Source organism: Muntiacus reevesi, chromosome 2 (genome assembly GCF_963930625.1).
Source record: "Muntiacus reevesi chromosome 2, mMunRee1.1, whole genome shotgun sequence".
Lineage (NCBI taxonomy): Eukaryota > Metazoa > Chordata > Mammalia > Artiodactyla > Cervidae > Muntiacus > Muntiacus reevesi.
Window position 1 is genome coordinate 21,354,778 of NC_089250.1, and position 26,124 is coordinate 21,380,901.

Below are 26,124 nucleotides of genomic sequence, written 5' to 3' on the forward strand. Positions count from 1 at the left end.
AAATCACAGTTGGGCCTCTTCAAAAAAGCAACTGAAGGGAAGGAATGGATTAAGATAAAGCAGTCAGATGAGAATATATGAAAGTTACAACAGTGAGAATTGAATTCCAAGGGAATCAAGAATGCCACTGGGAAGAGGGATCAGAGAGTTCGCAGCTCTCTTAGGACATCATAACATTTAGCGTTTAGAAACCAGCAAAGGAGACAAGTGTAAAAAGTATATTTTTTAAAAAAAAGAAAACAAAAGGAAAAACCCAAGATGTAAGAATATATGCCATCTTAGAGAACCAGCAACAGGGAGAATACCAGAAATGAAGCGTACCCATCATTATAAAGGGCTCTAGAGACACCAAAGAATTTGAAGCAATAAAAGGGACTAAATTGACAAAGAGATTATTTGTCACCTGTGAGGATGCAGTTTCAAGGGAAGGTGGGGACATCAGATTTAAGGGGCAAAAAGTGTTGTATAATGTGAAGGCAGAGGATTCAGTCAGACATTCAAGAGAGATTTAGTAATGAGCACCCCCCCCCCACCCTGCAAAAAAAACACATCAAGTAAAGGTGGTTCTTTGTTTTTCTGGTGTTGAGTATAGGCATAAGGTTAAAAAAAAAAAAAAAAAAAAAAAGGAAAGTTTTTTGTTTTTGTTTGTTTAAGGTGTTTGGGAAGGATGAAGTAGAGACAGGATTGAGTAGGAAATGCAATTAGCTATGCCATGGAGGGAGACTATCTTTTTATTTCAGACAAGAAGAAAGGATCAGTGGATATGAAGGCTTTAGTGAAGAACAAGGGGAAGGGTTAGCATCTTAGTGGCTTAATCTTCTCAATAAAAATGGCAATGAAATACAAGATTGAGAGAGAATTGGAATTGGATGGAGTATGGGTGCATCATACGGATTTAACAAGAGAAGAATGAACTTATCACTGAGTTCACAATTGAAAGGGTGTGATTCTGATCTCAGGTGGCCTCAGCCTGCAGCAGCTTGAAGCAGGGTTTCAGATCCTGGCCAGAGAGTGAGGTCGGGCCACAGCAGGAAGAGCGCTGAATCGTAGCCATCAGACCAGTGGTCAGTGACAAGGCCCTGGCCGTTCGGGTTTGCAGAAAAGAATTCCCACAAAGATGGAGGGTAGTGAAACAAGTGAAGTGTTTATTAGGAGGAAAAGAGTAGTGTGGAGAGACACAGAGGCTGACTCAGAAATAGAGTCACGCCCCGTGGCAGTTGGAATGCCCCGGGGGCATTTCTTCCAGGTTTCCTTTGGCCAGTCATTTTTATTTGCCTGATTCTGAGTCTGTATTTCATTTATCTCAGGATCCTCCCATGTGCACATCGCTTAGCCAAGCTGGGTTCCAACAAAGAGGCCTACAGGCAGATTGACATCACTCCCCTTTTGACCTCCAAGGAGCTTTCTAATTGGGAAGGTCTCCTTGACTTTGAGAATGAGAAATATGTGGTCTCTTATCTTTCATCTGGGCGGGGCTCAGCCTCTCCAGTTATCCCATTTTATGGAGTTTCTGTCCATTGGAAATGAACTCCATCTCCTGAGTCTGGGGCCCATCTATCTCCTGCCTTAATCCTTTGGGACTGGCTTAACCTGAATATGTGACTTTTTTTCTGCAGTAGTGTGACTGCTTAGAGTCTGGAATAGGAAAATGTAGAGGATGAGGATTTAAGATATGGCTGGAAGAACTTAATCTGAAGGAATTAGAGCTAGTGCAGTGCAGGGAGATGGCCAGGCCTTGGAGGTGGCTGTTTTGAGATGAGATAGGATGAAGAATATAGAAGAGACAGAAGTGGATATTTTCAAAGTGATCAGGGAGGAATTCTGAGGAAGAGAATGTTAAAGTTCTTCAAGTTGCTGGAGGGGATAAAGTAGAAGGGGAAAAGCAATGCACATCAAAACCAGCGGCTAAGGTTTTCTAAAGACCTGAGATGAGTTCAGCCAGTAGCCTCCAGACTGCACTCAGAGTTTCATTCTGTCCTTTGCCTTCATGTTCAGTCTGCTTATGAAACCATCTCTGATGACTCAAATCCAAAGGAAGGCTTCCTTTCCCCAAACTCATAAAATTTACTTTTGAATACTTTTAGCATATACTTGATTTTATACTGAGTAATCTAATCTCTTGTCTGTGTGTTTTTAGCTTTAAGTGAATTCAATCTTTTGTAAGCAAATACCTTATTTTCCCTAAATATACTTTAAATGCCTTGAGTTAGTGTTGTGTTTTACATATAGGTGCTTAAATAGCAATTTTATTGGCTGGCTGAATGCAGTTACACCCACATGAATGCACTAATAGTCACTATCAACCATTCTTATTTGGGGCAACAAAATGCCCAATAATGGGTTGAAGTCAAAAGAGAAAAGAAAAATCTGGATGCTGAGTATCTCACGGGGCATAAATTGGAGAAGAAGATCTATGCAAATCGATATGAGTCTCTTTGTACCTTACACTTTGCTAAACGTGGTGGATCAGTGTGGAACCAAGCATGGGGCTTTGAGCACAGTCTGCCGCAGGTGCAGGTCGTAAGTGGGGAGCGGAGGGATTGTCTACAGGAAATGGTAAACCAAAATAAGGTGAGATTTTTCTTATCACTGTGTGTTTGAAATTCTAATTGTTTAAAAAATTTTTGCTGATCTAAGGTCTAAAGAGTTGATTCAGTCACTATTGAATTTTGCTAACATAGTATATATGTAAAGTTCAACTCGGCATGTTTTGTTGTGTGTTTTTTTTTTTTTACTTTTCCTTTAGTGAATATTGTCTTCTACATGAAAGTTAATTCAGAGAACCCCCAATTGCATGCTTGGCACCTGACAACAGACTCAGTTGTATGCATTCATTTAGAGAATAAATGAATTCTTATGCATCAAATCTAGTCTTTTTATGTGTTCAGGATCAACGGGTCTCCACCCCACCAGTACTTCAAGAGTCTGCTTTAAAACAATAGATTCAAAATAAAGAATGACAGCATTGTGTTTGTGAAGACAAAGAAAAAGAACTTGAGTCACTTCAGTTCTATTTTTACTAAGTACAAATCATTCTTTGAACCTGGTGCTCACCCGTTTGGCAATATTCTCTCAGGTGTCTTTTCCACCTTTTTTCAAAAATACGTTGTCATTCTGTTTTACTGTTTATGCAGTGGTATTTGTTTTGTTTATTTGTTTTTTTCTGATATGATTACATCTATGAAGTTCAAAACAGGAAGGTTTTCACTGTCTTCTTTTCCGGTCATTATTATTATTCATTTCCTTTTCCGATTATGACTGAAAATAACATCTTGCAGAAGAGGTAGATTTTACGAAAGGGATCTACTCCAGATGACACGTATCTTCAGTACACACCGCCATGGCTAGTTCAGGGCTGAGCAGATGTGACGTTAGCCTGAAGGACAGATACATACAGTGCATGCATGCAACCACATAAGCGATAACCATGTGGACTACACCGTGATAAGACATGTAGCCAAAATATCAGGAACTGTCTGTGACAACACAAGAAGGTGAAAAGTAACTTCTAACCTGTAGGTGGGAATCCAGAAAGCTTTCTGGGAAATAATAGGAAATGGATAGTGTTTGCATAAGTGAAAATGATGAAGTAAGTGACATTCCAGGTTAGGGGAGCCACAGGTAAAGGCTCAGAAGTAGGAGAACATGGGATATAGATATGGAAAGTGGTTCTCAACCCTTACTGTGCATCTGACTGACTCGGAGAACTTAAAAAAAAAAAAAAAATCTGCTGCCTGAGCCCCAGCGATAGATTCTAAATCAATTGGCCAAAGTGGGCTTTGATGTCAATAATTTTTTTAAATTTCCCCAAGTGATATTTTTAGTTCCTTCTCAAATCCAGTGGGCTATATTAAAAATAAATGGACATTGTTTGAAATGTATGTTTGTAAGGTTTTTCTTCCCATATTAAAAAATTTCTTCCCCTAATTTAGCAGCTAATAATCACTTAATTTTCATTTTGTTTTGTTTTTCAAATTTTTATTTTATATTGGAGGATAGTTGATTAACAGTGTTGTATTAGTTTTAGGTATAGAACAAAGTGATTCAGTTATACATGTATCTGTTCTTTCTCAAATTCATTTCCCAGGTAGCTTATTACAGAATATTGAGCAAAGTTCCCAGTGCTATGCAGTAGGTCCTTGCTGGTTATCTTTTTATTTTTATTATTACTTTTTTATTTATTTTTGGCTGTACTGGGTGTTCATTGCTGCACATAGACTTTCTCTAGTTGTAGCGAGCAGGGGCTCCTCTCTAGTTGCAGTGTGTGGACTCATGGGTTGTTGTGGTACATGGGTTTAGGTGCCCCTAGGCATGTGGTGGGCTGCCATCTATGGGGTCACACAGAGTCAAACATGACTGAAGTGACTTAGCAGCAGCAGCAGCAGCAGTAGGTATGTGGCATCTTCCCAGATCAGGGCTCAAAACCATGTCCCTGCATTGGTAGGTGGATACTCAACCAGCGGACCACCAGGGAAGTCCTAACTTATTTTAAATATATTAGTGTGTACATGTCAGTCCCAAACTCCCAATCTAGTCCCTCCTTTTTAAAACTTTTTATTAAAAAAAAAAAAAACTTTTTATTTTACATGGGAATGTAGCCAGTTAACAGTGTTGTGATGGTTTCAGGTGGGCAGCAAAGGGACTCAGCCATACATGTACCTGTATCCATTCGCCTCTAACCCAGGCTGCCACATAACATTGAGCAGGGTTCCCTGTGCTATATAGTAGGTCCTTGTTGGTTATCCATTTTAAATATAGCAGTGTGTACATATCAATCCCAAACTCCCTAACTATCTATCCCCCCTTTGAGAGTAATTTAGCTTTTAGAAAATCACGTGAGTATCATGATGGTTTTGTTATTTCCAGTAAGTAACTGTTCTTCATATGCTTTGGGACAATTTTCATTTGGGGTATGTGTTAACTATGATTATAGTAAGTAATTCTTCAGTATTTATCCATAGCACAGTTCTAAAATGAGGGGGACAGACCACTGGCAATTCATAATTTTAGGTTGGAAGAGAGGCAACTGCAGGATACTAAAACAACTTTCACATGAGGAAAAGCAACTAAAATAGGATGAGTAGGGACTGTGCAAAAAAAAAAAAAAGTCCAGGCTTTGTTTCACACAAGAGTTATTGCTTAGAATTCTTGGTCACACCAGAAGACAGACAAATCCATTTGAGTTCTCTTTTTAAGAAAAAAGTAACCTACAATTTTTGAAGCAAAGAGACATAGCCACAAATAGGAGTCATTTATTTTAATTAGATTGCAAGTTTGACTGTCCAGAGCCCACAGATATTATATTGTGTCTTCCTGTGAATTTAGGGCTGCCAAATCAAAATACATGACACTTAGATAAATTTGAATTTCAAATAAACAATGAATAATTTTTAGTATGAGTATGTCCCATGAAGTATAGTTTAAAGATATTACTCATTGTTTATCTGCCATTCAAATTTAACTGATGGCCTATAGATCCATTTGCTAAATCTGGCAGCCCAGATTTATCAGTGAATATAACCTGTGTTGAACTAATATGCAACACAAAACAGATGAGAGAAATGATTTCCTTCCTCTGGACAATCAAACGTGACCAAAGCTAAATGTGAAAAGGCTGACCCAGTTGAATGAACACATACAATACTGGAGTTTCCATGAAGGTCTGCGGAGATCCAAGTAAAGTCAGAGTTCAGTATTTTCTCTTCCACTCACTTTTAAAGAATGCTGATTGCAGAGAGCGTAGCGAGTCATTGTCCTTTCTGTTCCCAGTGTGCTGTGGACCGGCAGCATCAGCATCACCTGGGACCTTGTTAGAAATGCAGAGTCCCAGGCCTCTCCCAGGTCTGCCGAACCAGAATCTGCATTTTAACAAGATGCCTTGTGATTGTCTGCAAGGTGAGAAATGCAGATCTAGTTCGATAGTTTCCAAAACCATGCTCAGGCCCAGGATGCCCCAGGGCTCAGCGAGTGTGTAAGCAGGGCTTCGTCCATCGTAATGAAGGGAGACCTTTACTCTGAGTGATCCTGTCTGGGTTTCAAGTAAAATTTCATTGGAATAAAGGGTCCATGATTTAATTTTTTTAATTAAAAAAGAAAAAATTCTTTTAAAAAATCAGCTAGCTCATTTCATTTTCCAAATGGGGAAACTAAGTAACAAAACACTTGACTGTGCCTGAGTCCTGTGCTGGGAAGTGACGGGACCACGAAGCTGTCCATGCCTCAGGATCTCATCCTCCTTCCACTTCTCACTGTTTACTGAAGAAAGCACAAAATACTAGAAATCTCAGAACAACTGCTTGTCAGGCACCATCAGGCACCACAGGTGTCTTCTAGCTGGGCCTGGAAGTTCAGAATTAGCCCCTTGTCTTTCACACTCACGTCTAGTAACTGCCTTTCAAGGGTTCGTCTAACGCATAAAAAGCACTCTCTGCTTTGCTCTCTGAGCTTGAAGACAGGTCTCCAGCTGCAGGTTTGTGTACACTGCTAACACAAGGTACCCTGCAGGTTTGTTTGTGGATATTTCAGCTAATTATCTTGCCACAGACCATTGAGACAGATCTGAATGACTGTTCAGTTAATAGTTCTGAAGGAGTAATTAGGGAGAATACCTGCCTGCATGGCTCGCCCCAGTGCAGACATATCAGTGTGAACATTTACTTCTGAATGTGATGAATTGCATAAATAATTCTCAGAAATGAAATTAGAGAGCACCCACGCATTACACACAGTCATGTTTTAAGTCATGACATCCTGCATCTCTGTAATGAATTAACAGTACAGTCTGGTTTGAATTTTTCAATTTTCAGCATACATCCTGCTCTGTTAACAAGTGACCCTGTGGCCCCCATCAGCCACATTTGAATTAGCAATTCTAAAAAGAACACAGGTTGGGACATGTTTAAGCCTCAAGAAAGAAGTATTAAATGCTAGGTTATGACCCATCCATCATATTTCATGGCAGAGTCAGACATGATGCCCAGGTTTCTAGATCCCATTTGTCTATTGGATAGATGCTTCGTGGTATCTACCAAGCTTAAAGATAAGGTTGGCAGTCACCAACCTTACAGATTGTTCTGTGAGAACTAAACATTGAGTCGTGGAACTCAGAGAACTGACCCCTTGTTTTCATTTGTAAGGAAATTCTCTGAGCAACTGCAGATTGACCTAGAAAAACAACTTCAGTTAGGACTAATTTATGTAGATTTCAGTTTAGAGATCCTAAAAGTTAGTGGAGGAAAGTAGGAGGGACAACGATCAGAAGAACCATGACCCAGAGAAGTTTCTAACTAACTTTTCTCCCCAGTGTTCAGTTATTTCAGGCAACCTGGTATAAGGATCCTTCAGTTTTGGAGGACAGATCCCCAAATATCATTTTACAGATAAGGAAACAAAAGCTCAGAGAAATCAAGTGATTTATTTAGGATCATTTAATTGATTTGTGATATGTGGAAGCATTTTAGAAAGGAAGCAGGAGTATGATAAACTTATTACTCTGTGGCATTTTTAGGGTTAAAATTGAGATATCAAGAACCGGTAAAAGAATGTGAAATCAGACCAGTTGCATGACAGTTAATAGATATCATTGTAAATTTTGACATATTATTATGGGAAATGCCCTTTCTTTTCATCTAGTCAAAAACTGTAAAAGTAAGTATAAATCTTTCAGTTTTGTACATATAAAATAGGAGTCTTGAATAATTTTGTAGTTAGATAACACCTATTCTATCTTGTTCATCTTTAGAATGCTTTCGTGAAACCTAAATTAAGTCTTACCCCTTTTACCCTGAAGAAGTTTTTATCTTCCATATGGAAACCATGTTCTATACTTTTCTTTGATCATATGTCCTTCAAAACAGCATCTAGCACCATGTTAGACATTTCAGGTATTTTTAGTAAATAATCTGTGCATTCTCTTTGGCCCAATAATTTCACTTCTGTGAGTTTATAAAAGGAACTAATCAGAAAAATTCCTTTGAGGTTAGCAGCAAAAATATTCACTGGAGCATTATTTATATTATCAAACAATCTGGAAAACAATCTCAAAATCAAATTGACTTTATAACTCATATTGAGTTATATGTAGTATGCTCTGCACACACTGAAAGTAATTTTGTAGAGGAATAGTTCATAAAATTTTTTGTGTTCTTAATTGGAAATAAAGGAGTTCATAAAACAGTATTTGCAGTGATTCAGTGTTTCTAGAAATGAATATAAGTGATATACACAGATACTTGAACCAAATTATGTGTGGGTGGTGGAATCTCTAGTGGTTTTAAATCTTGTTAGGGTGTTTTTTCTCTAATGAGCAGTGGTAAGATGAAAGAAATTTTCTTTAAGGACATGAAATTAATTCAGAAAAAAAGTTTGCACTGTGTTAACAGTGGTAGCTTCACTGTACTTTCTATTTTGAGAACCTCTGTGATGAGTTTACAAAGAACATGATAAACATTATCAATAATCCTGTAACCTTTTCACCTAAGACAGAGAATTAATTATTAATTTAGTAATTCTTAGAATTCTTAGTAATGCTTAGAATACTGAAGTTGTTGGTAATGTTATAGTTTAAGATTGAAATAAAAATAGAACCATGTTTATAAATTTCAGATAGGTTGTACACAAAGTAATGAATTTTAAGAGCTAATTTCTATAATGGGAGAATTAACTTTGGAAGCTGATAGCTCTCATTTTAAATCTTGGATCTGCCATTTGCCAGCTTTTTAGGTTTGGGTGCAAGGTAAATGATTGAGTTGTACACATTATATAAGATCAGATATGTAAATCACCTTCTAACAGCATGAAATATGATTAATTATGTTTAATAAAATGTAACTTTCCCAGGCATCATCATCAACTTTCTCATCAGTGATGTTTCTTTTTATTTCTTTAATTAGATAAGTTTGGCATTGTGTAGGTTTAAGGCATACACCATGTTACTTTGATACATTTATATATTGTAATATAGTTGCTGTTGTAATAATATTTATTATATTGCATGCTTATAGTACAATAGTGTTTAATACTCATCACAAGTGTATACCCTTAAATACCATCAATCTTATCTCCCCATCCTTTATTACCTGGTAGCCACTGTTTGCTTTTTTCTTAGGTCTGACTTCTTGAGATCCCACAGATAAGTGATATTACACATTTCTGGTCTTTCTCTGACTTACCTCACTTAGCATCATGTGTTCAAGGTCCATCCTTGCTGTCACAAATGGCAGGATATCCTCTTTTCTCATGACAGAGTAATATTCCATTGTGTGTCCACACTGCATCTTTTTTTACCCATTCATCCATGGATGGGCACCTGGGGTGTGTCCATATCTCAGCTATTGTGAATAATGCTGCCATAACGCGGGAATATAGGTATCTCAGCAAACTTCTGTTTTCGTTTATTTTAGGTATATGCCAGAAGTGGAATTGCCGGATCATGTAGTAGATCCATTTTTAAGTTTTCGAGGAACTTCCTGATTGTTTTCCATAGTCTTTGGACCAATCTACATTCCCACCTATAGTGTCTCAGTTTCCCTTTCCATCACGTTCTCACCACTGCCTGCCATCTCTTGTCTTTGTGATGATAATCAGCGCTCCTTTTTAATGATCACCTGTAACACAGTGTCTTTATGTGCCGAGTGGTAAATCGGTGCTAGTGCGTAGGACGGTGCCTGCCTGCTGGGCCCATGGGCCGAATGGGCCTTGGAAGGTAGAGCTTCAGAACAGACAGTGGTGCTGCTTGGCTCCAAGGAACACAAGGGCAGCTGTGCCCTGAGAAGCCCAGTTGTGAAGTAACTGAAACCAGAGTGGGGGTTATCAAGAGTGAGCATACTGAAGACTTCCCTGGTGGTCAGTGGTTAAGACTCTGCACCTGCAATGCAGGGGGCTTGGGTTTGATCTCTTGTCAGGAAACTAAGATCCCACGTTCTGGGGATCTAAGATCTGGTGCAGCCAGGGTTTTTTTTTTTAAGAACGAAAATGCATATTGGCATTTTCCCACAACAGGAGTGACCACAAATTACAGTGTCCATCTCTCTAGAAACATTTAGTATATTTTCATTGATGATGATTTTTAGTTCCAACAAAGACACTAGATTGCTATTTAGCCCTCTCAGTTTTACCTTCTTTTTTAGGAAAATAAAGATAATTCATTTTCACTTACATAATGGGACTTAACCAGCTAATAAATATAAAGCATTCTGACCACATAATGTTATAGAGACAGTACTATTATTATTAACAGGCAGGATGCAATTACCATGATTAGTATTTTTCCAGAAGGTAGAGCTAATACTCATTCCTACCTGATGGGAAGACTCTTTTACAGCCATTAATCATGACAGTGGAATGTAATTGGCCAATCTAGAAAGCTGCCAAATGCCAATATACCTACACTGATATTTAACATTTTTCACATTAAAATTCTTAGGTAGAAATAAACTTCCTTTAATATTTATTGGTTTATTTACTCCAAAATTATAGGTACTCTGATAAATGGAATAGTAGTTTCTGGTGCCACTGTGGCTGAGAAATGCCTTTTAGTGTCTTCTGCTACTGTAACTTAATAATTCATCCCATAACTTCTGTTTGTAAATCACAAAAGGTTTGTTTGATGAACATAAGGTTAGGGAGAAGTGTGAATACAAGTAACCTGTATTTTAAGACTATTGTCTATATGTGCAATTATTTACATAGGTTTGAGATTATCCACAACCTGTGACGTTGGATTCAGTTTTCAGGGCATGACATCTGTTCATTTTCAAACACAGAAAGTCATCTATGGGATGTCTTAGCTTAATAAATTAATTTTTAAGATATTAAGGTGATTGATCTTTTAGTTTGGTTTTTGCTAGGAAGTCTAAGCACCAAATTTGAAGCACACTTCTAATAACTGTGCAGAGTTTTATGGTCTTTGGTTTTTTGAGTGAATTAATAAGTGAAATGAAGTGGTATAATTATTGACTTCTAAAGAAGAGAAGGTGTCCATGGTTATATATTAAGAAAATTTGTTTTTCATGACTGTTCATTTTTGCTTAGTTATATTTGGACTCTTAATGGAGTCTTTTAGACATAAATATGCATAAAGCATAAACCATGTCTTTGAGAAACTCTCAATCCTTTGGGGGGTAGCTTTGGCCAAGGGACTGTCATCTGGGAGGTGCCGGTCATGCCATTAATAGAGAGGCAAGCAGGGTGCTTTGGGCATGTATAGTTTCAACTGTGGTGGTAATGAGATCATTTAATAAGTAGGTACATTTAATTCAGAAGTTCATCTGAATAGTTGGCAAATATATTTTTCTTATGATGTGACTGTAACCACACTGTTCACTCCTTTTGCATTTTTCTATTTCAGAGACGCCCAAGCAGATGGCCAGCAATGAAGTTCCGAAGAGGTTCTGGCCATCCTGCCTATGCTGAAGTTGAACCAGTTGGAGAGAAAGAAGGTTTTATCGTATCAGAGCAGTGCTAAAATTTCTAGGACAGAACAGCACCAGTGCTGGCTTACAGGTGTTAAGACTAAAAATTTGCCTATACCTATAAGACACACACACACACACACACACACACACACACACACACACAGGAGCCCTAAGCTGCTCTAGCCAGAAGGAGATGAGATTTCTGGACAAGCCCAGCCCAGGAAGGGTTAAAAAAAATTTTTTAAACTTATAGAGGATACCAGTTACCACTGAACATAGAATTCCCTAGTGGAATGGCCTCTATAATTCACTCAGCACATCTCCTGTGGACTTATCAGAAATATGACAAGATTACAGTGCTGTTGGCTTAAGGTGCAGGGTTGCAAAGGGATCGAGAAAAAAAATATTAATAAAGCTTTAGTTCACAAGGGATCTATACCTTTGGTTCAAATATTCTTCTCTGATAACTGTGTTCCAAAGCCTGAACCCATTCACTCAAAAGAACAGTGACAAATATTTCCAGTTTGCTGAGAGAAGTAGGTGATGCAGGGGCCCAAACAAACACAGAAGAAGAGATTTTATGTCTTTCTACCAGACATGTGGCTGAAGGATTTTGTTTTGCTGGTCTAGACCCACCTGTTCCAACCAGTTCGTTACTTTACAGGATGAATCTTTATCTTTCCAGTTCCGACTTTGCCTCCCTCTTCCTGGACGCCTTCTGTGTAAGCAGTGACAGAATCATAGCCTTTTAGCTAAGTGTGAGGACAGAGGGAGGGACAAATGAGGTTTCTGGTTCCCCCCCAGCTCAGAGTAAAACATCTGATTGGTTTTCAGAAGCATCGCTTCCACCTCCCAACTGTGAAGACTGTGAGGCCACAGTTGTTCTTGGCTGAAGGAAACAGAAGGAAACAGTACCAAGAGTTCCTTAATCGTTTTTGAAGCAAAAATGTTAAGGGATTCTAAGCATATGAGGTTTTTCGTGTTTTGGTGTTTTTTTTTTAACTTTTTGCCGTTTCAGTCTGAGAGGCCCATTTCATTGTCGATTCCTATCTAAGAAGTCTTTCAAGTCAGCATATCCCTGGCGAGAAAAAGAGCGAAAGAACCCTGCTGAATCATACAGTAATTTTCTTTAAAGCACATAGTAGTTACATAAATATATATATATAAATATATTTTTGTTTATAACTAACACAAGGCAGGCTCTTGTGACTCAGAGTGCATTTTGTCATCGAGACAAAACAAATGCGAGATGCATTACTGCATACTTCCATAGAGTTGTAAAATAATCCTTAATATTAGAATATTTTTATGTCACTTAGTGGAAGTGGGTCAACTGGTTGCAGCGCCGATCATTTTTCCTGCCTGTTGGAGCCGCTCTCACATTCATATCAACCCCTTCCCTCCCTGGCAAAATAAAGCAGATGCAAAAAGCTCCTTAGATGGATCTGTTGTTTGCCCCATAATCACAGTCCAGATTTTGAACCATCCCTGTGAGTGAAGACAGGAAAGGCACCCCCCCACCCAGAGGAGGAAAGTGGTTAATATATATACTGAGCTCCTAAAGTTTGAATTCAGGTCCTGTGTGTACAATCATCAACATCTCGACCCATGAAACTTACATCTTGTGCCAAGAAGCTGTTGGTTCTCATAGAGTACCCATGTCCAACATTTGCAGATTCAGGTATCAAGAAGCAGAGCTGTCTCGTAAGCAGCACTTTACTACCAACTCAGCATCTGTACACAGTGTCTACATCAAATGACATCAGTCTGCTAACAGAGTATCACATATTATCCTCACAACTGTCTGATATAAACTCGTGCCATTTTCCATCGAGTATATTTTGCTTTACATTTTAAAGTACCTGATGAGGGTGTTAATTTTTTTTTCCTAAACTGCTTAGACGATCATTGCAACAACAACAACAAAAATTGACAAGCAAGGTGATTGAAGGGTGTGATGACTGCTATAGCTCTCTGCTATAGCTACGTTCAGTTGATACGAAATAAACCAACTTATTTCTTGTGGAGTAGGTTTGGTCGGTTAGCAATTACCAAATGACTTGCCAATATAACTGATGCAACCGGTATTCTACGAAGGCATAAGGAACACATAGACGATTCCTTCTAGGATAAGTTGATGCTTCTTTCACTTGCTTTTGTGTTAGGTGTGGCTTCCAATACAGCTGATTGACAGTTATATAAATCCTGCATATATATATCCAACACCTTTCTCAATTCTTTGAAGTAGTGGTGTAATTTCTATCCCTTTCAAAGTTCATCTTCCACTTTTGATTTTTTTTAAATTCCAATTTTGTAAAATAACCTAAAACTCTCTGAATTGTCCAGTGTACTAGAGCACCCAGTAAGTGAAAGTGAAAAGGCTGCTGAAGTATGGGAAAACTTCCCAGCCAAATCAGGAGTTAAACAGGTGGTGAGATGTTTCTGTTGTTGATGAATCTTTTAGAGCTAAGGGAAAAGACTGACTGAATCCTTTTTTTCTTTTTTTCATGAAACTTTCATTCTACTCTGTACCTCTGGTTTCTTCTTGGTGCCCATTTACTGCAAAGGAAGAGAAGACATTCACAGAGTTTCTGGAAATTCAGAATGGACTCTGGTGCTTTGAACTTTTCATATATTATGTATTAGAAAGGATGCATCTGCATGCTATTTCATATACTATGAGCCTAGTAAAAGGAAAATAATAGCAAAGGAACATATATAAAGTTCTAGAGGAATCAGATAAATGGTGCTACAGAGGAAGTTAGTTATTTCATCTTAATTATTTGTAAAAACATTTAGTGAATAGGTAAAGGATTCCCAGATGGCTCAGACATTAAAGAATCTGCCTGTGGTGCAGGAGATCCAGGTTCAATCCCTGGGTTGTGAGTAGAATGACTACCCACTCCAGAATTCTTGCCTGGAGAATCCCATGGACAGAGAAGCCTGGCAGGGGTCCATGGGGTCACAGAGATGGACACACTGAGATGGACACACTTTCACTTTTCAAAGGTATTAAAAGTCAAGAAAGATATCTTAAGCCAATGAGGTGAAACTGACCACAGTGTTGATTTGTTTGTGAAAGGTTTGAACTTCAACATATACTAACAAATAGAAAGTTAAAGAGCAATTTACCTCCAATTATTATTTTAATTTGGGATGTCTAGCTCAGTGGTAAAGAACACACCTGCCAATGCAAGACACAGTGTTCAATCCTTGGGTCAAAAAAACTCCCTGAAGAAGGAAGTGGCAACCCACTCCAGTATGCTTGCCTCGGAAGCTCCATGGACAGAGGGACCTGCTGGGCTACAGTTTGTGGGATCCCAAAGATTCAGACACAACTTAGCAACTGAGAACATACAAATGGGGCAGTCTCACAGGAAGCTTGTAGGGTGTGCTGTCCGATATATCCACTAATCAAATTGAATGATTTAAATTAACTAAAATTAAATAAAAATTCAGTTCTTCAGTCACCCTAGCCATATTTCAAGCCCCCAAAAGACACATGGGGCTTGTGGCTTCCATACTGGACAGCACAGAACACTCCTGTCTTTGCAGCAAAGTCTGTTAACTCTGCTATAGAAGTCTTTCCTTTTCAGCGGCTCAAACAGTAAAGAATCTGCCTGCAATGCAGGAGACCCAGGTTTGATCCCTGGGTTGGGAAGATCCCCTGGAGAAGGGAATGGCTGCCCACTCCAGTATTCTTGCCTGGAGAATCCCATGGACAGAAGAGCCTGGCAGGCTACAGTCCATTGGGTCACCAAGAGTCAGACAAGACTGAGCGACTAACACTTTCACTTTCTTCCTGAAGAAAAGGAGGAGGAGAAAAAATAGATTTGATAGTTTCTAGACCTGTTTTTGCTCTCAGAGAGGCAGCTTAAAATAATGAAAAGAATTCCAGCTGACACAGTTTTGAGTTTCCACTATGTCCTCAGGAAAATCACTTTTACCACTACAAGTCTCCATTTGCAAGTTTGGAAAATAAAAATATTTCTGTCCTGTCTTCCTTGCAAGGTTATTTTTATGTAGACTGACTAAACATACAGACTTTTGAAACCTTATGTCAATTGAACCCATAGAAGGGGCTTCCCAGGTGGCCCAGACAGTAAAGAATCCGCCTGCAATGCAGAAGACCTAGGTTTGATCTGTGGGTCGGGAAGATCCAGTGGAGGAGGAAATGGCAACACACTCCAGTATTCTTGCCTTGAAAATCCCTAGGACAGGGAAGCCTGGCGGTCCACAATCCACAGGATTGCAGAGTTGGACACCTGGACAACTAAGCACTCAGGTACAACCCATATAAAGCACATCTCTTGGTCCGGTACCAGCACGAAATTGTATTCCGAGGGACAAAAAGTCCATCCATCCTAAAAGCATTCAAAGACAATCAAATCAGTACAGTTCTTGAGGAAATGCCAAAGGAACATACACTCAAGAATTGCTTCAATTCCTTTTTCCCCATATTAATATTTTCTCTTATGTTCCCCCTGCATGACGTCAGCCTCAACCATCCTTTCTCTCAAAGTCCTTGGGTGCGTTCTTCATCTGGCTCAGTTCTTTATTGTGTAGTGTCCCTGAGCCGCTCCAGTTTTTCTGATTTCCCAGTTAACTCTTCACAACAAAGAGAACCCAGGAGCTGACCAGCAGGCTTCTCTTTAGAAGAGAGGACCTCAAACAAATAATTTCAAATACGTATTTTCTCCCTGTAACACAAATGTAAGGGCCTGCCACACTGAAATATTACAGCAGGTGGAACATAGTTTTAAAAGTAAAAAATTGCAAATGCAAACTACATGAAAAGAATAAAATTAAATTTTGTCATATTCAGGTAATACATATTCTCAGATTAGTGTGATTTCTTAGTTTTGGCAAAAAGAAAAATTCTTACGTTATTTCCTCATCCTGAGGTAGTATAAGTTTAGCAATGCCCTAGTGTCTGTTGCTCAGGGCAATAAGAAAAAGTTTTGCTGGAACTCATGGCTTGATTCAAGACACTTCCATGATAAGAAATTAATATTTAAGTAAGAGTAACTGAAAAATAGATGCTGCGGTTAAGGCTTTTTTCTCCTGTGAATTGTTATTTTGCTTTGTATTTCTTCAGGCATTTTTAAGATATTTTATTAAGATGTATCTTATTAATTCCCAGAGATTGCTCTTGCTTTTACTTTCCCAGCCTCCAGTTTTTGGCATCATCATCTATACGCCAGAATCATGGAAGGTCATCTAATCCAACCTCTTCATTTACAGATCAGAAAATTGAGGCCCAGAGAGATAAAGTCATTTGCCCAGCATCAGAAGTGGGTCTTGAACTTAAAACTCCTGACTGGTCATTTTTGTTCCAATTCTGTTTGCCTACACCCCTCCATCAGTATTTAAAGCCAATCACATCAGCTTCAAGAATACTGAAGCGGGTTGCCATTCCCTTCTCCAGGGGATCTTCCTGACCCAGGGATTGAACCCAGGTCCCCTGCATTGCAGGCGGATTCTTAACTTTCTGAGCCATTAGGAAAGCCCTTAGAAGGCAGGGTCTGCCTGAAAGAAATTTTTATTTGCTATCCTGACTCTCTGCTCTGTCCTAGAGTAGAGAACATTGGACCAACCTTCTGCCATCAAGTGGTTGTCCTAAGAATGGTACCAGTAGTTCCAGTTCTGGTTATTGCAAGGTCTTTATCTGGTTTTACATGCCCCTACCTATGGCCATCTAAGTTAGCAATACTATCTTGTGTCACTTAAAATTGCTCTGCCTTTGCTTCATTTCTTCCCAGATGTACCTGAAAACTAGTCATCCTCATAGCAGATTTTCTTACTGAATTATCACAATTTTTATTTGCTTTTAAACCAGTGGAACCTAAAAAGCTCTTTGGAGCAAATGTTATGAGGTCAGTGGCATTACATACTATGTACTCGTATTTCCTTGTGTTCGTGAAGCACTTTACATTTTACAGGGCACTTTGATTCATTTCTTCATTTGTTCATTCATTCAACCACCCAATTCACTTAAATAGTTACTGAGCACCTACTGGAACCAAGTTGCTGTGTTAGGTCTTGTGATATACAGTGATAGATACAAGCAATAAGAGATCAGGCATGTCCACTGATAATTGTAATAGGGTAAAATCTTCAAACACAACTTTGCAAATTGATTGGCTCACTACTACTCTATCCAATTTCCAGTTCTAATTTCTATTCTACTAAGATAGGGAACTCTCAAGTACTTGTCTGAGGAACGTTTCTAAAATATGATACATCATTGCCCATCTCTGCTGTTTGCTCAATTTCAAATGATGTGTTAATTTCACTGATGAGAAGAAAAGTTACTCATTCAAAGTTGTCCCAGACCCAGAAGGACTTTTTAGGTCATTTGAATTCTTCCTGATTAGATGTAATAATAGTTCACTATCTTATTCTCATATTTCTACTGTGGCTTTGCAATTTATCAATGCCATCTTTTCAAGGTCTTCCAGACGTATCCGTAGATCAATGAAGCATTTGCACTTTAGCTCTGTGTGGTTGTTTGTCATTCATTAGATTGTCTCAGGTTTTCTCAGCCTCAGCACTAATTGACATTTGGGGTCCCATAATTCACAGATGGGGATGGGGTGGTGGAGTGGGCCCTTGCATTGCAGAGTGTTTGCCAGCTTACCAAGTTCCCATTGACTACATGCTGGTAGCTCACACACACACACAAACACATATCCCAACTATGACAATGAAAGATGTTTCCAGACATTGCCAAATATCCCCTGGGATGAGATTGGGCAAACTACTGAATTCGCTAGTGAACAAAATATATCAGGAGAAAAAAAGAAATGTTTCTCTTTCTCTTGGCACTTAATCTTCATTATAAGTAGGTTTTTAAATTAATAATAAGACTTGGCATCGTAAACTCTTTGCATGAGAAGGGACTGTAAAAGTCACTATTTTAATCAGAACCGAACATCATCTTTTTCTATATCATCATCTCCTAGTTTTACAAATTTATTGAGAGATCTGAAGATTGTCTGTTTATCTCTGGAACTTGGGGATTTACTTTCTCATAGCAAGAGATAAGGCTGTTTGGTGGTTTTGCTTTGCCCTGAAATAACTGCCGCAGGGGTTTTTGCCTAAGTCAGAAAGTTGGTGTCACACAGCTTCAGTATCTCAGAGACTTCAAAGAGTTTTCTTCTGGGTATTTTACATGTCTGCAAATCCTGTTCCATCATCTTTGCTTTCAAAATGTGCATAAAAGTTGATGTTTAGTACATCTAATTTTAAGTATATCTACATGAACTGTTTTTTTCTTAAGTTTTCTATTTCTGATATTGATTTCTTTTTATCGTCCCTCTTTGGGGGAAAAAAATTGAACTGTCCCAAGTAATTGCAAGTTGGAGATGTCTGAGTTGTACTATCTAAACCTATCAAGCCAAAGTTCCTGCTGATTCAATGTGCCTTATGTCAGTTTTCCTTTGGATCAGTGATTTACTGTAAACAACCCTGTGTTTGTACTTGTGTCTGTGCTGCACCAATTGGAAAAGTCAGTGACGTTATGAGACAACCCCTTAAGAATATCTTACAAATAACAACAAACCTCCAACTGGAACATCAGGTCTTCCTCTCCTCCTTTGCTAAAAGACCAACTCAGACTTTGGAAGCATTCTTCATTGTTTACTACAAGTTGCTAATATATACACAATTGAAAGCTTTGATTATAATATCCAAGGCTATAGAGAACTGACAAGAACATCCAGAGAGACCTTTCCCAACCCACACCATCACAGAAATCAGAAAACTCCAACCTAGGAGATCCTCAAGTGTGTGTATGAGTTCCTTCTCTACCACTGTCATATCAGATGCTATGGTGACACTTAAGATTTTGACTAAGATTTTCCAATTTCAACTTAAATTTCAATGCATGTGCCTAATTATTGCCTGACATGTATTTTAAATCATCCAGTGCCCACTACTCTCACAATGATTATTGCAAAGCAGTAAGATGATAACTGCTCAAGTAAAATTACCTAAATTCTTGAATCAATTCTCCATAACAAATTTATAGAACATATCATCATTGGCTTCTCAGTGTTAATTCTTATTAATTTCCAGATCACTGTCCACACTGAAAGTGTCTATGTTACTTTAAATCCAGGATAAAAGATTAACTAATGCAAAACATATGTTTTGCTCATCTTTTTCTAATTTCTAAGATTTATTAAGATTTGAAAATTACTTTTTTAAAAAAGCCTCTCCTAATGGGATAAGGTAAAAAGTTTTAACTTGGAAGATAGTAATATATTCATTTTTATTTCAGTTGAAAAACCTCAGTGACTTCTGTCAATACCACTGGAGTATTGTTTTCTCTTTTTTTTTAATAAAAGTGGCCTCTCTCAGCATTACAAATATATATATATATATATATATATATTCATGACCAAAATATCACTTACTTATCATGCAACCATAAACCTTTTGTGCCTATCAAATAGATAAATAGCATGAAACTAATTTTAGACATCTGCTATATGAGAAGTATAGAAATGTGTGGATGGGGGATGATTCATGGAAAAATAAAGATCAAAATATGCTTTCGAGCGTAATTTTCAACATCTTTAGAGCAATGTGCAAAGATATATTCAATGAAGATCAGCTCAAATTTAAGTCATCCAGACTTTGAGACACTGGGTCACAGATCCCACCAGTTATGCCAAGAAACACATGACATCCAGAAGGCAGAGGTGGCCCCATTTTAGCTAAAACTTAGCCGTTACCCATCTGTACCTCTTCTATGGCACCAATGCTAAATTCATAAGGCTTTTTCCCAAGGGAATTGGATTACTTGAGTAAGTAATGACCAAAAAGACACTTTTCACTTATTATCCTCTGAATTACAAGGCATAACCGTGTACTTTGATTCCCTTTTACCAGAGACCAGGTGACATCCAACCACACATAGGTAATAAAATGCAATAAAAATACTTTTCCTGAGGAAAGGGTACAATATTCTACAGACCCAGATCTCTGTGAAGTTTGACCATCTAGGGACCCAGACTCCATACTCGTGTCTAGACATTGTGGTCATGCCTAAGCAACCATTGTAAAACTAGTTGGAACAAAAATATACTCAGCGTCATATTTTTAGCAGGGAAATAAAAACTCAAAGTGTCTTCTTTGGCTACTCTGTAAGTGGCTACTCTGAAAATACCATCAAGTGAAATCAGAGCTTCTTCTGCTAAAAAATGTTAAGATCATTTTAGGGAAATGAAGTAAATTTCTTGAGACACAAACATTTTGTGTTTATTGGAACTAAATCTCAGGGCCTTAGCTGAGATGCAGGAAGTCTTTTCATTGGTTGGTCAAAACAAATCTCTCATTTGCCTCATTTGAGGCTTTGAACAGTGCCTGGGAAGAACATTATTTTCAGGGGAAAAAAGAAACAGGCTTTTTTTTTTTTTTTTGCATGCCAGCTGGGATCATGGTAACTTCCAATGCCAGGAATTTACTACTGTTTCTGGTAATTCTGCTTGTAGTCATCTGAAACATTGAAGGGTGAAAGGAGGAGAAACTGGGCACCTGGGGAGGGGAGGACTGTCTGTGTTTCGTGCCAGTTGCACACAGAATATTTGTAAATGCATTTCAAAGTGGGTATAATTGTAGACTTTGTCAGAATCACAAAGCTCACTATGGAGCTGCTGAAAGAGAACCCTGAGGGGAAAATCTGACCCTCTACACACAGGGCTTCCCTGGTGGCTCAGTGGTAAAGAATCCGCCTGGCAATGCAGGAGACACAGGTTCGACCCCTGAGTTGGGAAGATCCCCTGGAGGAGGAAATGGCAACCCACTCCAGTATTCTTGCCTGGGAAATCCCATGGACAGAGGAGACTGGTGGGCTATAGTCTATGGGGTCTCCAAGAATCGGACACAGCTTAGTGATTAAACACCACCCCCAACAAAAGGAAAGGCAATGGGTAAGCCTGTCACACTTTTTGAGTTTGTTTCTCTTTTCCACAGTCCTGGACTTCAAATCAAGGACATGTCTGTCAGGTGAAGGTTAATATTGCTGAGGTTTTTCCAAAACTTCATTTAATCCTTGGAAAACTGAGCATTTTGAATTTACTCCACTCCTCCGGGCATCATTCCTACTTCTTTTGCCATGTGAATGAGACACTGGAGATCGCATTTTTTCGTAGTAAAATCATATTCAAATACTTCCTCGATGACCTCGTGCTTGACATACCTGAACCTGCAAATGTAAAAATGATTGTATCTGAATTTGCACTGATGGTATATGATAGCAGAAGACCTTACTGGAATCCCCTGTTTAAATTTAGTAATTTGGATGCTACGTACTTCTGCAATCTTCTTGGTTATTTTCACTGTAAGATTAATTAGCTAAGTTTGAATGTATTTCCTTACAGTCTATTCATTTGCCATCTATCTCTTACCTGGGGATCATTACGATTGCAATAATTCATTGACGTTTTCTGCACACAGCTTCTTAAACCAATTTTTTTGCATTTCTTTTCCTTACAGTATGTGGAAAATCTGGTTTGTTTGTTTTTCCTAGTAATCATTTTGTAAGAAAGCGCAGTGTATCAACTGCCGTGGTGACACAATTCCTCTTTTAAGGTCTGGAAGCTGGTTGTGACCAAATGCCATATGTCTTCTCTCTGTCAATTGCTATTTTCAGAATTAAATCTTTTTTTTTTTTATCTTTCACTTTCAGTTGGAGTCAACATATTTGGGAATTTTTAGAAGGGGGAGAAGGGAGCAATTTGTGTAATACTGCTGTCATATTTGACTACATATTAAAAACAATAAATGATCATTTTGTTTTAATTTCTTAAAATAGTTTTATTTATTTATTGACTGCGCTGGTTCTTCGTTGCTGTGAGGCTTTTCTCTGGTTGCACAGGGAGGGGGTTACTCTCTAGTTGCAGGCACGGCTTCTGCAGGGGCTTCTGTTGTTGGGGGCACAGGCTCTAGAGCCCGGCTCAATAGTTGCAGCTCACGGGCTTTGTTGCTCCGTGGCATATGGCATCTTCCCACACCAGCGGTCGAACCTGTGTATCGTGCATTGGCAGGCAGATTATTTACCATGGAGCCACCAGGGAAGCCTGTTTTAATTTCTTAAATGTGTTTACCCTTGTCTTTCAAGGTATTTTTGTTCCTTTCCACTATTAGCCTTTGAAACATTTTCTCTATTGTGGAAGAAAATCTGAGTGCAGTGTCCAGAGCTGTAGGCTAGTGAAAGGATAGAAAGTCCTTTTGTTTCTTTCTTTCTTTTTAACATTTTATATTGGATTATAGCCCATTAACAATGTTGTGATAATTTCCAGTGGACAGCAAAGGGACTCAGCTATACATATACATGCATCCATTCTCCCCCAAGCTGCCCTCCTATCCAGGCTGCCACTGAACTCAACATTGAGTAGAGTTCCCTGTGCTATATAGTAGGTGCTTATTGGTTATCCATTTTAGATATAGCAGTGTGTGCATGTGGATTCCCCACTCCCCAACTATCACTTTCCCCCATCCTTCCCCCCCAGCAGCCATAAGTTCATTCTCTAAGTCTGTGAGTCTATTTGTTTTGTGCATAAGTTCATTTGTATCATTTCTTTTTAGAGTCCACATATAAAAGATGTCATATGACATTTCTCCTTCTTTATCTGACTTCACTCAGTATGACAAGCTCTGGGTCCATCCATACTGCTGCAAATGGCTTCACTTCATTCTTTTTTTTAATGGCTGAGTAATAGTCCATTGTATATATGTACCACCTCTTCTTTATCCATTCCTCTGTCGATGGATACCTAGGTTGTTTCCATGTCTTAGCTATTGTGAATAGTGCTGCAATGAACACTGGAGTGCATATGTCCTTTTGGACCACATTTTTGTTTCTAAACAAGCCCTAGTGTAGGACTGATACCAACTAGAGTCAGCTGTAGAAAATGGAGGACAGAAAATGTCTGGGTGGAGACTTGGTTGAGTCCTCCTGGACCAGATAGGTGGGAGGATCTGAGCTGCCAATATGAAATAAAAATATATATTTCATACTATATTTCATACTCAAACTATAAATCATGGGGCTGCAGTTCAGCTCCTGCCTCTGACGCTAGTCTGGTTCACAAACTCCCATGACCTTCCAAAGAAATTACTGAAGGTTCTCCTTGATTCCATCCCCTTTTCCCTAACTGGAAATGATCTTACCCCTTTGTTAGCTAATTAAAGTAGAATGTCTGAAGTGAGATGCTTTGAGTTCCAAATATCCTTTCTCTTTTTTTGATCTATCACTCTCAGGCTATTCTCATATCAACACCAAGTACGCCCAAGCCTGAACTTGGGCCAGGAAGCAAGTGCCAGAAGCTAAAATTCCAGTCAGTGGTGCTGGTTGAACAATTACTCTGTGTAACTCGATAGTGATTTTCTTTTTAAATCTTACCTCTGTATGGATCTTTCGGGCTGTGTTGATTAAACTTTGAAATCACATAGTAAATTCAGAACTACCATTTTAAATGGTGTAAATTGCTTCCTGATGCCAAAAGGGAAAATATATTAATGTAAATCATGCAACTTTCCCTAACAGTAAAAAAACATTAAGGCCAGTGCTTTGAAAAATCATTTAATGTGTGCCATCTCTTTAATAATGCAGTGGAAATATTAACGAAAAGATGTTAATGACAATCATAAAACTTTTAAATTAGCTGTAGATCTGTCTCCTACAAATTCAAGTCTTCTCCTCATAGGTCCTCTATTTCAAACCACTGTTTTCAGAATCAGAGCTTTCTGACATGCAGTCAGGAATTTTTCCCCCCCCCTCAGTTTATTTAACTAAAATTTATTGAATGTCTAACCTCTGCTAACCCTGGTGGCTTGGATGGTAACAAATCTACCTGCAATGCAGGAAACTCAGGTTTGATCCCTGCATTGGGAAGATTCCCTGGAAAAGGGAATGACTACCCACTCCAATATTCTGGCCTGGAGCATTCCATGGACAGAGGAATCTGGCAGGCTACAGTCCATGAGGTTGCAAAGAGTCAGACATCACTGAGCAACTTTATATACATACATACCCCATGCTATGCAGGGTGCTTGACTCTAGGGTTACACAAACAAAGAAGATGAAATCCTTGTTTTCAATTAGCCTGTAGTGTAATAGAGGAGAGACACATTTAAACAAACAGCAGATCAAGGATGACAAGCACAGGATGGAAGTATTAACACAGTTATACCGTTAAGTTGCAGAGGAGGGGAGCGTTAATTCTGTATAGAAGCCATCAGGAGAGCTTTCGTGGAAGAAATGATACTTGTACATGATCTTGGCAGGTGAGCAGGCCTTCAGCAGGGGACAACAGAGACAGCCCAAGGATGGGATTGTTGCTGTTGTTCAGTTGCTCAGTCGTGTCCAACTCTTTGTGACCCCAAGACTGCAGCACCCCAGGCTTCCCTGACCTTCACCATCTCCCAGAGCACATTCAAACTCATGTCCATTGAGTCAGTGATGCCATCCAACCATCTCATCCTCTGTCGTCCCCTTCTCCTCCTGCCTTCAATCTTTCCCAGCATTGGGGTCTTTTTCAGTGAGTCAGCTCTTCACATCAGGTGGCCAAAGAACTGGAGCTTCAGCTCCAATACTTCAGGATGGGGTGTCTAGGAGCAAATGGACTGGCCAAGGAGGAGAAACAAGGAGAGGATGGCTGGAGAGTAAAGCCCTTGATGACATCCACAGACAGGCCTTCAGAGTATGACTTGAAAGGAGGAGATACACTAGAAAGTTAAGAAGCAGAGGAGCCATAGAAATGAGACCATTTCAGAAAGATGACCCAGTAGGCAAAGTAATGGATGACTCACAGGGGAGAAATCTGGAGACCACCTGGCGATAACTATTCTAGTCTGGCTTCTGTTCCATGACTACGCTTCCTTCTTAGTTCTCAGATCTGGCCTCTATGTGGTCGGTCCCTTTCATAAAATCCGATGTTAATCAATTGCTTGTCTGGACGCATGCCAAAGTCCTGACCAAGTGAGACCCTTCATCTCCCCCAGGGAGGTTCTTTTTCCTGCTTGGATTCTCTCATTCAGTAATGAAACTGATGCTGACACTGGAACATCCTAAGATTGATTCAGTGGCCAATGAATAGGAAAGTAGGAACTCAGTTTGCAAACCAGCTTCTCAACTAGACTGGGGCTGAGATCCAATATATATAGGAGAGTCAAGGTTAAAAAGAAAGAATTAAGTAAAGACAGGGAAGAATGAATCTTTGTGACATCCGAGGATAGGGGTGTGGTTTGGATGAGGAATTGAGGCAACGCTCCATTTCAGGAGTAAGAAATATCTCACAATGGGAAGAGAATAAGGACCACCGAGATGATGGAGAGAAAATAAGACTTGCACAGAGAATGGGTTCTTCCAGTTCTACACAATGAGTGTAGAATGAGTCTCAAGGTCTACTGGAGGTCAGGTCTTCCACTATCTTGGGCCCAACTCTTTCCAACCAGTTCTCGTTTTTCATTTGGCAGCTACCTCCTTTTGCAGTTGAATCTGATACTCAGATCAGAGCAGTTAGTTTCCACTTGAAAGAGGGGCTGGGGCATGTTTCTAGGGTAACAGCCCCATGGCATGGGAGAAATTCCCCCTCCTCTGTAAGCACCCCTGACAGCAAATTATACATTCCTTTTTTCCCAAAGGTAAGAGCGCAACACAGTCTGACAGTCATGTGAAATCAGGTAGACCAGGCCAGGT

General features: G+C 39.1%; 1 protein-coding gene across 3 annotated transcripts in view; it reads left to right on the forward strand.

The window, feature by feature from the left end:
* The window catches only part of PLXDC2 (plexin domain containing 2), a 416,578-nt gene extending 394,345 nt beyond the window's left edge, over positions 1-22,233 (forward strand). For all 3 annotated transcript variants that reach the window (XM_065921072.1, XM_065921071.1, XM_065921073.1), the window contains one exon: positions 11,348-22,233. In XM_065921072.1, the coding sequence (XP_065777144.1) occupies positions 11,348-11,464 (117 nt within the window). In that variant the 3' untranslated portion in view covers positions 11,465-22,233. The remainder of the gene's footprint in view (positions 1-11,347) is intronic.
* Positions 22,234-26,124: the final 3,891 nt, after the last annotated feature.